Genomic DNA, 13444 nt, shown 5'->3' with positions numbered 1-13444 from the left:
AAGAATAAAGAGCGCGTTATTTCTTATTTAAGAGCATTAGAAGAGATAACACTCAGCATTTAGCTTCGTGAAGATACTACTGAGTATGTGCAAATTTTAGAAGGACCATTAACTCCTCTTATAAAGGTTACTTTTTAAACAGAGATTAAAACTGCTTGGTTGCAAAGTCACCTCTGTCCAGAGATGAGCCACAAAGCTTTACAAACAATAAACCCTCAATAAAATGTTTTAACATCAGCTTGCTAAAGAGCAGTTTGCACAAGGCCAAGTAGAAGGACCACACATTTTCCTTAACTCAGAGGTCAAAGTGAGACAGACACACAATTTAATTACTCTTAGGATCCAATTTTACCATAACTCTGCCAAGGTGCACCATAACTCTGTCTATCAAACAACAGCACTTCTGCCTCTTTGAGCTTTGCATTTATTTTATTTTTTTTTTTATGTTTGAGACATTCTTAACCTAGTGGGTTAACCTGAATTGAAACAAGGTAGCAAGCTGTAAATTAGTATTGCTTTTATTATGATATTAATACTTACCAAGTGCTGCTTAAGTTTGGATAAAAATTTTTTGAGTATTTTGTCATGATGTTCTTGAAACCTCAACAGTTTTGGAAAACCAGGAATAAAAAAACCTAAGAAAAGAAGTTGACCATGTAACAGGTGTATGTACTATAAAAATGACATTAAAAAAGGCATTCAGCGCTCTGATAACATTATCCTTCTATAAGACCATTGGATCTGAACAGATATTCATAGCAATATTACGATGTACAAACACGGATATGCACACAGTCCTATCAATACGTTCCCTTAGTGACTATTAGATTAGTAATGGTAGATGACAGCAGATCCATCAATCCTACGTTAGTCTACCCACTATACGATCCTTAGGAAACCAAATTTATAACTATTCTTTAAAAAAGCAAAACAAAAAACCACAATGCACATCAACTAAAACCTTTAAAAGCAAAAAGACATAAATCTGAATTATGCCTAGCAAATTCAGGATAGAAAGGCAAACAGCATAAGCAGCTACTAGGACTGTCAACACTGAAGACCATAAAAAAAAAAAAAAAGAGAAGAGGGATATTCTACCAAGACAAATATGAATATATAGTATAAAGTAAAGATTATAAGCTCGCACAACTGAAACTTAAGTACCTTAAAAATCTTGAATGGTTTCAGTGATCATACACTGGAAAAGGAAAGCACTAAGATCCCCTTCCAATTGAGTTATCAGCACAGTTAAATAAAAGCACAGAGCCAACACGTAATACTAGCCAAAAAACTTTAAATGTAAAGGAAAGGTAGTACAGCTACACAGCAGGAAAAGAAACCATTCAAAGAAGATGCTTCAAAAAGCCGAAGCTGTGTTCAGATCAGATAACCAGGGATGATCAAACGTTGGCAGGATAAAAATGTGAAAAACAAGCCTCCCCCCCCCAAAAAAAAAAAAACAACTTACAAAAGACATTAAAAAATACTAATAGATCTATTTTAAAACACCTTGGAAGTAGAAAGCCTGACGGAGAATTTGTAGGTTCAACAGTCTGTGAAGATTTTCAGAAGTCCTCAGAGAAGATAAAGTCAAGACTAAGAGAAAGTTCATTTTTTGCATGGAAGACACTGGGGAGGTTCCCAAGTCAGAACACTAAACGGTTCCAAAAGAACTCAAAGATCAACGAGGTGAAATATCAATTCTGTGAAACCTCTTGCTCAAAATACCAGGAGCCTGGAAAGTGGCTGTCAGCTTTTCTTAAACTGGTTTTCAGTCCAATATTGGTCCAATATTAAGGCCAATAGCCAGCGAGGAAACCGAGAGAAACCATAATAAAGTTGTGGTAAGCAGACATCCAAATGGATGCAACGTGCCAGAGAAGAAGCAACACAGTTTTTACACATACAGGTCATGTCTCTTAAATCTACTGGGCTTTCTTGAAGAAATTAGTGAGCATGTAGACACAGAGAGCAGTGGATATTGCCTATTAGACTTTCCAAAGGTACTTAATAGGTTCTGTCAACAAAGCAGCTTCATCTCTTCAGTCCATCTCCTGAAGCAGCTAAACCAAAGAGTTAAAAGATAGTAAAATAAAAAGACAAAAAGGCTTCACCCATGAAGTTGCATAGGAGTTTATGCTGGGACATAAGCTATTTGACATGTGTGTCCACACTGTGAACAATGAGTCAAGTCCTAGCCACCCTGAAAGAGTATTGGAAAATATGGAAAAGGCAAGAAGTCACAGAAATTATCAAACTATACAACCACTTCTGTGTCAAGAGCAGATTAAAATGCTACATCTGATCAGCCTGCTGTAAAGAAACAGCTGATGGGAAATACTACCAAGTGCCAGTGGTGAACAGGTTATGAACGCTCACTGTCTTCTCTAAGGCAAAATCTGGAGGACATCATTGAGACACAACCATGTGGCAGAGCCAAAACAACCCCAAATATGGAAGAACACAATCTGTAGTCAAACATAATGAATTTTTTAAGGAAAATAAGACTACTGGAGACTACTAAAGGCAAACAAATTTTCATCTCAAGAAGCTCCTCCAGAAATTCTTTCAGCCTCCAATACATTTTTCAGGAGGTGTTGATCTTTGATTGCCTTGTTCTCAGACACTTCACTGAGCATCTGTTGCTGGTCACTATCAGACAAGACGCTGGGTTAAACAGGTCTGGTACAGCAATTCCATACTTTCAGGATTAAAAAAGGCTACAAAAAAAAAAAAACAAACCCACAACAGCTTTTCCTTGTAAACGATAGGCAGTATGGAAACTGGAAGAACAAGTGTAGGCCCACAGAACACATCACTTAAAAAAAAAAAAAAAAAAAAAAAAAAATCACCAAAAAAAGTCCCAAACCAAAAAAAAAAAGAAAACTCTTTCTAGTTACCAATTCTGTAATTCAGTGCATGGTCACCAAGTCACAAGATTTACTATCTCAGATTCGCACAGGTTTAGTATTTCATAGATACAAGTGCACATTCTGTCAGATGTCAGGTTGCATATTAGGAAATATTACTAATATAGGCGAGGTGTTTGGGTTTTTTCTTCATGTAAACAACGAATGACTACAGCAAAGCTAATTAGCAATCAATCACATTCATAGGTTCTTCTTCCACGGAAAGTTGTTCTTTCAATTTATATATATATGAACTCATTATCTTGAATTTTTAAGACTATAGAAAGACCAACAGAAAAAGCTTTAAAAAAAAAATGGATTGTATTTTATCATTTAGAGACTTCAGATCATCCACACAATATGAAACACCAGAGAGGCCAAATTCATCCCTTGATTTCAAGTGGTGTTATGCTAGAAATTAGTCTGGCTATGCATCTGAGACACTCAAAAAGCATTCCAGGTTTCCAGATCACCAGTATAACGGAAAAACAGATGAAAAACCTTGTCTATGGGGAGGAACTTTTAACCATCCTACTCTTGTCAATATGGTTCTAATTGAGTTACTCAGCCCATCCATAGAATTTCCATAGACAGATGCTCATTTCAGAGAACCGTCTGATGGTCAGTGGCATCAAGTGTAATTATAAAAGTTTTCATTCATAAATATCAGCAATTTAAAGCCTAAATCATTTCAGTTCTAAAGAGTTGGCGAACAGTGCTTGAAACTACTTTCCTCAAAGAACACCACAGAAAAAGTACAAACAGTTATATGGCATCAGTTAAGTCAGTTTTAAAGCTTCCCTTCCAGAATTGACCGTGGTATTTACAGCAATGCTGTACTGTGGCATAAACCCATTTAAAACATAGACATTCAAAGAATCATAGGAAATCTAGCTTGGAATGGACTTCTGGAGACTATCTGGTCCAATCAGCTGAAAGCAGGACCTTTGATTAGGTTGGTAGCATTTATTAAACGATAAATTTGGAACATTTGAGTCCAGGTTTTGTCAGCATATCTATAAATGCAAACTTCCTTAACAGATATTGCCAAGACAGCTTCAATGTGCGTATAAACCTGTGGCACGATGGTTCGTATGCCCTGTAGAGGAACTCATCAAGCCTCTTGGGCTACTCAAAGATCCCTCCTTCCCCTTCTAATCACTTGACAGGTGTGTGCCCTGTAACTTGGGGTGGAAAGGAGAAGGGAAGGAACGAAGGAGGGAGAGAGGAAGGTCTGAATGGGGTATCCGGTAACAGTTGCGCAGGCAGTGCGCTGACTCCAGTATGTGCACAAGCAACACATCTGCCTGTGTAAGTCCATCACCAGCTACCAGATGAACCCTCTTGTTCATCACAGCAAGTTCAAATGGTGACTACAAAAATCAGCCTGAGAAATTAATGTTAAGAGTTTTCCATTACCATCACATTCCAAGGTTAGGACTCTTTCCTGTTTTAAAAAAAAGATGATACGGACAAAACACTAAGACATAACATCTGGGAAAAGTTTTAAAAACCTGTTTAACAGTCTACAGCATCTCAAAAAGTCAACAATGCCTATGCATAATATCAAAACCATATCAAAATACGTATCCCACATATCAAAACCAGATCAAATGATTTGGTATATGAGTTGATTTAGACTTACTCCCCAAAACATCTAAAACTTTCTATGACCTTTGAGGAGCTCAACGTTCTACACAGTTGTACTTGCAGACTTGTAGTCACATAGCTCTGATTATTATTAAGATTTGTGATAAGATGCTTTTAGTCTGTTATCATTATATAAAGCTCCAAGCAAGTCTTTGACTCTTGATGAATTCAAAATTTCACTTATGACACTGATCCTCACATCAGATCGCACTTTTTTTTCTTTAAAGGCAATAGCTTTGCAGAAGTATAAAAGAAAAATGGCCAACTAGCACTTCGTCTTGGAGGTGGAGAACAACCAGGAAAACTGAAAAGCCAGGGAAGGAAGATATCACAGTATGAGAAATTCTTAAGCAGGGAAAAGGAGCTAGAGCCTGTTGGAAATTTGCTGAAAAGCCTAAGTTCTAGATAATATTTATATTTTCAAGCTTCCAAGAACTACAGCTTTTCTGAATCACCACATCACTAACATCTACAAAAGATGCTGGAATTCCTGGAGTTGTTCCATATCAAGAGCTATGGAATATGCATAGATCACACTACATTTGGCATGGAAAGAGAGAACAATCAATAACATAAAACTAACAAGACCATGAGGGCAGGAAATGCCGTTGCAAGGCAGAGATAAAACCAAGAAACCCAAAGTTAATGCCTAAATACAGGTCCATTTTTTAATGTGGATTCATGTTATGCCAAATGACAGCACAGCTGCAATATTAAACACATTCTGTATTAGGTTTCCACTACTATTTTCTTACTATATAGATGTCTACGTAACCAGCTTTCAATTAGTTACATTCCCCGAGAGATTAAGAGGAAAGAAAACATCTGATTTTCATTAAGAACTATTTGAAAGATATCACATATAAAACCTACTGCTTACAATTATGGGTGAGCTCCAGCAACATCCAATGCCCCCCCAGTATAAAGCTCCTATTATATCTTATTTTGACTATACAGACAGAACAGCATAGTTCCATTTTCAAATAATTTACAACTTAAATAAGGCAGGTTGAAACCTAATATATACTAAGTGACATGAAACTCCATACCATGCATAGCATGCTTTGGACCAGAGAGAAGTTTCACCAAGGCCCAGAAGGCATCTTCTTCATTCATGTACATAAGGAGTAAAGCTGTGATCTGGCTCATTCCCTGACAGTATCCAACTTCCTGAAAATCAGAGAGTGAAAGTATTAAATGCTGAAAACAAAAGCCTCATCACCATAAGCTGCTAGTTTTTCCTTCAGCTAGGGGAGGAATGAGGATGCCTGCCCTGATGGCATAAATTCCCTAATTATGGCACCACCAAACACACTTAGTAATTAAACAGTTAAACAGGATGTTGCACAACCCCCCAGCTGAAAAGTAAACTGGAAGTCCTGATTGTTCATTAGAACTCTCTACTGATGCACAAAATCCTTGCCAGTACTAATAATTTCAAGTAACTCTATCATCTTATTCTCCAAATAGATGTGTTTTCCTTTTAGTTTTAATTTGTTTGGGTTTGCTTTTTTTTTTTTCTTTGTGGGGAGGGGGTCTTGCTTTATTTCACTTTACGGTCAGGGCAACATCTGATAAACTGATATGACTTTTCAAGAGTGACCTATAACTACAAACATGCTCAAGTTTAACAGCCCGTAGCAAGCAAATCTAATAAACCAGAAGAAAAACATTTTATTGTTCCAAAATTGAACTTGAGTGTTTCCTCTGCTATTAATTTTGACTTTTATGGCAGGAACCAACTGTCACTATCATTTAGCTGCTCAGATAATCTAACTGGTAAAATATTTGTAATGACAATGACTTAATTGTTAGATAAGCTTTTTCAGGTTTACAAGTTCTTAGCAGAACTTTGTTCTAGAGAGAAAACCAAAGCATAAGAACTGCTACATATTAAGAGGAAAAATGCAACAACAAAAGTGCAAAATAAAAACCTCACTGCAGTATTCCCACCGTTACACTTTTAACAATTGATTTTAAACAATATTTTTCATGCAACTTGAAGATTTAGTCCGATGATGTACAGGAGATATATAAAGTTTCTTTCAGAGCTTTATTTCTCAGCATGTCAAGGCTGCTTACAACAAAAAGTTTATGACAACATATCAAGTCAAAGACAACAAATTCCAGCATTGTAATTTCTTCTATGGGCCAACAATTGTGAGAAGACAGAAACCAAAACAGAACTTCAAAAACTAAACAAAGTGATAAGAGGAACTGCTTAAATGCACTTTCTTCTTCTTAACCTTATGTATTTTTACATTGAATTCTAGGCAGCTGCCGATGGATGAAAAATGAAAGTACAAAAATTATCAAAACGGGCACAAGGAATGAGGGGATAGCATGTTAGAACCACAGTTAAATGTGGACACAATAGCATTTCTGCTGTTTCTAGTTTTAGCATGCAGCCAGAAGACATTACAAAATACATAAGTTTCTAACCCATATGATATAGTCTAGAAACCCCACTGTCATGGTTCAGTCAGGGTTAAAGAAATCCTCACCAAGTTTAGCAGAGGAATGTACTTAAACACATATATTGGAGCATACCTAAAAGAGGGCTTAAGTAAAGAAGATGCAACCTTTAAAAGCATTTTCTGTTTATTAGAACCCTCCAGGTTAAAAAATATGCCTGTTTACTCCAGCGTTCATCTTTCTGCAGGGTGTTTTCCCTCCCAGCACTCAAATGATCTTAATGGGAGGTATATAATATAATGGGGGGAAAATACCAGTAGTATAAAACTCCACTAGAGCACAAATTCATTATTCTTATTAGATACAATACTTAGTTTCAGTCAAATTGTTTGCACAGTTCAGTCTGCCCAGTAAGATACTCATAAACAAGATGCTTTGTTTTATTTTAACTTCAGCTCAAAACATGTCAACAAACAAATAATGTATTTCTACATACTTCCAAATGTCTCTGAAATGTTTGGTTTGGGTTTTTTAGGGAGAAAGAAGATACTTTTAAGTGTGAAGGTACACAACTTACCGTATTATATATGGAATATGCAGCTAAAACATGGAATAAAGATTGTTGCCTGGAGAAATAAGAGCAGAAAAGAAAAATAATATAATATCGCCTTTTGTAAAACAGAAAAACATAAAAGTGGGGAATTGTGTTTTGGAAACGTGTTTGCCCAATTTAACTTGTCTCACATGCAAGAACAGGACAAGCCCCACTTTACAATGATATGCTCTTCTGATTTCAAACCAACATTGTATTTAGCACTTTCACAGAATTCACAGAATTCACAGGTTTCAAAAAATACTTATAATGATATGCTCTTCTGATTTCAAACCAACATTGTATTTAGCACTTTTCTGATGTTTTACATGTTGAAATGTTTCAAAAAATACTTATAATACTGTGAGAAGGCAATGGTGTTAGATCATCATTTTTACAACATAGGATGGGCTACTTTTCAAACACTGATTTATTCTGAATACCAAACTTTAAACACCCCAGATCTGACTTCTGTGCTTGCAGAACACTAACAGCTGTCACTAATTTCAGAGATGTAAGAGAGCTGAAATACACGCAGCAGCCACAAAGGTGTCTTAATCTTGGCACCCAAATTGAAGGCTGCTTTAGTGACTTCTACTGCCAAACTGAAGAAAAACAATAGTAACTCTGACTCAGCATCCTATGCTCAATCCTCCAGAGCGCACTGATCTCCACATACTTCAGAGTCAGAATTACAAAGAGCTTTCTATAGGTCCGTCACTTTCTGTAAAAACAGTCTAACTTGTGAAGGTAGTAAGACCAAAAAAAAAAAAAAAAAAAAACCACAACCAAAAAAACAACCAGCAAGAAAACAAGAAACAACAAACCACACAACCAAAACAAAACTCTGCTCTTCTCAAATTGGAATATCAAAGTATTGGTGGAGAGCTCTCATAATGAATTTTTAAACTCACACCTACTTTTTTGGGGATTTGTTGGGGACAGAATTTGGAAATCTGAATGCCTACTTTCATTTACAACTAAACCAGCTAAAATTTAACTGCTGAGTTTTGTACACTGTCCTTTTTGTGTCCACTGGAATTCCCTCTGTCTGTCACTAATCAAATGCAGAAAAATAGATATTAGCAGGTTAAAAAAAGAAAGCATAAGCAAAAAGCTGTTTATTTTCTATTGGGAAAAGGATGCATACTTGGATAATTTTGCCAAAACATCTAGATTATGGCATTTTTGTTTGCCCTCTTGCAGAACTGAAGCTCAGCTATTCTTCAGTAACCAAAGTAAAGCGTAAGTTAAAGTACTAGATATTAAGCTGGAGTCTTATTTTACAAGGACAAACTAAAAGGTCCCAAATGTACACAGGAACTTTTTATATCTTCAGTTGACCATGAGAAGAAACTCAACATAAGAGCTCAGTCTAATTCACAGTAAGATCTATAAAATAATGGTAATTTTAGTACTATTTACACTAGATTATACCACTAAAGACCTGTAAAAGAATGAACCTTCAAAGATGTACGGTCTACTTAAAAGTCAAACAAGCTACTGATTTACCAGGGGGACTTTATTTCACTGCTATGTGAAATGATTTCTGAATTTTTCATCGAGGCATCACTGGAAATGCATAATATATGTACAGTAATTCCAAGATCTATTCCAAGTGTGAAATTGCTTTATGCAGCCAAAGGCTTTCCTGTGGACTCTGCGGGCACGCTTACAGCACAGTTACAGGGACTGGAGCTGGCTCTGCTTGTGTTAACCCCAAACTGATGGGGTAGCAAGCTTCTGCTAACACCTGAAATGTGTGCATAAAAACTGAGGCCCAGAAGCAACAGAGCCATTTTTGTATGGCACCGTGTCAGTACGACTGAGAGGCAAAGCACGTCAGCTCAAGTATAGATCGCACCGCACAAATATCTAAACTACAGTGGCTGCACAGAATAGCTCTCAGCTTGGGAATTTCTGCTTCATACTCTGTCCTGTGTTGCAGCCATCAGAGAAATTCCCCACATTTAGAATTTGTCCACAAAATACCTAGAAAAATAGTATAAGAAAATGTTTGCTTTATTATCACATTGAAGTACACAGCTCTGAGTATTGCTTTTTGAAAAGAGCAGGCTACCGTAGAATATGCCTTGGAAAGAAAAGGAGATTAAAAAATGAACTAATACATTCACAGAAGGGAAAAAAATACCCTCTTCATCTCAGCAGGGTGCTGATGCTGCAAGCTAGCAACAATGCTGATGTTTTTATCACCACTTATTTCGCTATTAAGCATTTTTAAAGATGACAGCAGCCTAATATTCCTCATCCAATGACAGTAAATAAAAAAAACAAACAAAAAACCCCACAAACCCCCCAACATTTTAAAGAAATCCAAAAGCATTAAGGCATCCATTTGTAAATAATTAAATGCTCACATCTAAAATACTGCCTTATTTGGTTCTGAATTAGATACTAGAAGAGGAATGCAAAATCCAGAGTAAGGCTAAAATCTCTGGGAAGACAGAAGTTATTAGAGATGCAAAAATTTATTTTGTTTTTGAAAACACAGTTAAATAAAATAATTGGGTAATAAATCTTAATTTATTTATTAGCTTGGAATTCCCATGCTTTTGCATCTACAATATCTGAGACTGTTTTTATTAAGCATGAAACAAGATAAGAACAGTTTAGAAACGGTTTCCTTTGGAATGCTGCTGATCACCTTGTAGTGAGGGAAAACTTGCTGGTCGGAAGTGACCGTCTGATTTTGCAGCAGTAATGCTAATTACATCATTGCGCATAGACAATCCTGCTTTGAAAGTCTGGAGCTTGCATTCAATATTCTTGCAGAGGTCAAAGAGGCTTGAGGCAGATTGGAAGCTAGTTTTAAGACAAACAAAACCAAACCTTTTCATTTACTTACTTAACACCGTATCTGTCTCGAAACATGATATGATCTCTATATGTTCGATTTACATCAAGATCAATTTGCCTAATATCTGGTGAAGACCCTCGTGCTTGACACTTCAATTTCTGGAAAAACAGTAAAGAACAGAAATTAAGTTTAAAATTATGAACTCTAAAATAGCAGAAACCTGCCTGACTGCACACCTAAGTTGAAGTATTCCCCATTTCGTGATTTAAAACACTTACTATAGAATAGCAACTCACAAGCTACCAATTTTAACTTCTAAAATATGCATATACATATATAAATTCTACAGAGTCAGACACATTCACAGAGTATAGATGTAAAAAGACTGATCACATAATACACATTTTTGTGACACACCTCTCACTACCCATATTCAAGGCTATGTTTCAGCATTTCAAATTTCTAATTGCCATTTCTCAGGTAGGCACACCACTGTGTGACAGAAAAGGGATTTTACTAGTCAGGAACAAGAAACTAAGATGCAAGTGCTCCAGACTGGACTCCTAGCAAACGATTTAGTGTGGGTTTCATACTTTTTCTGCTTTTTTCTCTAAGCAGAAGTAATAGGTAATAACTGGCAGCTAAGCAGCTAAGTACAGATAATGGACATTTCTCTAGTCATTTCCTCTGTCCTTCCATTCTAATCTAATTTAGTTGTAGAATACCTCTACTTTAGTACTTGCTTTAATGTTTTATAATTAAATCCAATTTTGCAGTTGAATACTCAGGAAGCCTGCACAGGTTAGACTGCGAAAAATAAGGTGGCACTTAAAAGAATTTTCTCTTGACATTCATTCATTCTCACTTCTGTCCCTAAAAGTTGAGTCTGCATGACATTTCTACCTGGATTCAACATGGTATTTTCAAAACATTACATTTGAGCAGGCATTATTAGAGAATACCCCTGACAACCAAAAGGCAGAACTCTACGGATTCTGGTTGCAAGAAAACACAAAGGTTTGAGGACAAAAATGAGAAAAACAAAGAGATCAAACAGGGAACAATAACATCCATTCAGTCTGTTGAATACAACCAGAAGCCTCAGACAACTTGGGAATTACCTGTCAGTCATTGAACAACCTGATAGCAGCCATTAACCAGCACAACACTAACCAGTCTCAGCTCTGTGCACCTTTCAGTATAATTTAAAGTACTAACATCCAGAATGATTTATCTCCCAGACAGAAAGAAAAGAAGAGAAAATTTAGAGTTTTAAGGTGACACGACGACCCACAGCCTATGATTTGTTGGAATACAGGAAAAGAACCACCCTGAGTTCTTGCTATCGGTGGGAGCCTCTAGCGTGAGTGAAAAGAAAGGATACCTAGAGGTTGAGAAATGGAAAGGACAGAAGATTAAGAACTGGTAATTGCCCTGCACAGAGAACTGAAAGAAGCCGTTTGACCTACAGCAAAGTGCGTATTTTCATTCTAATTTAAGGTGTGCAATTTGTAAGTGATACTTGTAATGAGGAGTGTTAATATCACTTCAGGAAATGGGAAAAATGGAGAGTAGTAATATAAGCTTATTGCAAATAAACAAGCTAGGCTAATGAGGGAAGAAACTCTTTCTATTTCTATATCTGAACCACAGACAATTTTTTTGGTTTGCATTGAGCATTAGATGGCATTAATCACTTCCGAAGAAGAATTCACCCATTTTAAATGCTTCTAGTTTTACTCAGTAGTCTTTCCCACAACTACATTATTCAGCAAAACAAAAGAAGCATGGCCAGCAGGTAGAGAGAGGCGATTCTGCACTCTCATGAGACCCCACCTGGAATATTGTGTCCAGCTCTGAGTCCACAACATAAGAAGGACATGGACCCGTGGGAGCAGGTCCAGAGGAGGCCCCGAAGATGATCTGAGGGCTGGAGCACCTCTCCTATGAGGACAGGCCGAGAGAGTTGGGGTTGTTCAGCCTGGAGAAGAGAAGGCTCCAGGGAGACCTTATAGCAGCCTTCCAGTATCTGAAGGGCACCCACAAGGCTGGAGAAGGACTTTTTACAAGGGCATATAGTGATAGGACAAGGGATAATGGCTTCAAACTGGAAGAGGGGAGATTTAGAATGGATATTGGGAAGAAATTTTTCACTTTGAGGGTGGCGAAACACTGGAACAAATTGCCCAGGGAAGTTACGGATATCCCATCCTTGGAGGTGTTCAAGGCCAGGCTGGATGGGGCTTTGAGCAACCTGGGCTGGTGGGAGGTGTCCCTGCCCATGGCAGGGGGGTTGGAACTAGATGATCTTTAAGGGCCCTTCCCACCCAAACCATCCTGTGATTCTATGATTTTATGAACTCTGTTTTATCCCTTTTGGATCTGCCACTAGTCTTACTGACAAAGTTAAACAAAATGTAATAGTCAGAAAGAGCAGCCTGTCAGACTAAAGAGCAATAAATAATTTAAGACGAAGATCACAGACACCAAAATTTAGATAACATCAATGCCAACATCAATCTTCTTTCATGACCTTACAAGATTCCTTGTCTACTCAGATCCAAACTCTCAGCTCCAAAAAAGTCCTATTAGAAAATACCAAAACCAAACAAGCAAGAGGTTTTCTTGAAACTCTGGACATTATTTGTTTAAAAGACAGTGAACATATAAATACCTGTGGGGAAAAATTCAAACAGTCTATAATACTAAACTGCCTTTGTTAGCTAAACTCTCCCTATAATCCTTTAGCAGATTAAGAGAGACAGAGAGGAAAAGACAATTTTAAAGGATTAGATGCCCCTTCTGCCTAACTTACTAGCTTGCACATGAACCTCCTTCTCCACTCTTGGGTTTGAATTTTAGCTCTGATGGCCATCAGCTGTATTCACACCCACAGGAAAAGCAGAGTTAGTAAGGTAAACATGTAGAGGAATGTAACTACAATAATTCAGAGGTTGCTTCAACTGCCACTCAGGGTAAGCACAGGGACTGGGAGGGGGGTGGGAGGGGTGGCGGGGAGTGTAACACACACCTATTTTCTTTATATTCGAAGTAGGATAT

General features: G+C 37.2%; 1 protein-coding gene across 1 annotated transcript in view; it reads right to left on the bottom strand.

Annotated features, from left to right (window-relative positions):
• USP6NL (USP6 N-terminal like) overlaps nt 1-13444 on the bottom strand; it is a 119606-nt gene that overhangs the window by 18984 nt on the left and 87178 nt on the right. The window contains exons 7-10 of the mRNA XM_009882950.1: nt 10433-10542; nt 7552-7600; nt 5609-5729; nt 541-635 (exon numbers count right to left, since the gene is read on the bottom strand). Coding sequence (XP_009881252.1) covers nt 541-635; nt 5609-5729; nt 7552-7600; nt 10433-10542 — 375 coding nt within the window. The remainder of the gene's footprint in view (nt 1-540; nt 636-5608; nt 5730-7551; nt 7601-10432; nt 10543-13444) is intronic.

The sequence above is a fragment of the Charadrius vociferus genome, unplaced genomic scaffold (genome assembly GCF_000708025.1).
Source record: "Charadrius vociferus isolate BGI_N301 unplaced genomic scaffold, ASM70802v2 scaffold32, whole genome shotgun sequence".
Classification (NCBI taxonomy): Eukaryota; Metazoa; Chordata; class Aves; order Charadriiformes; family Charadriidae; genus Charadrius; species Charadrius vociferus.
This window is presented reverse-complemented; position numbering and strand designations above follow the sequence as displayed.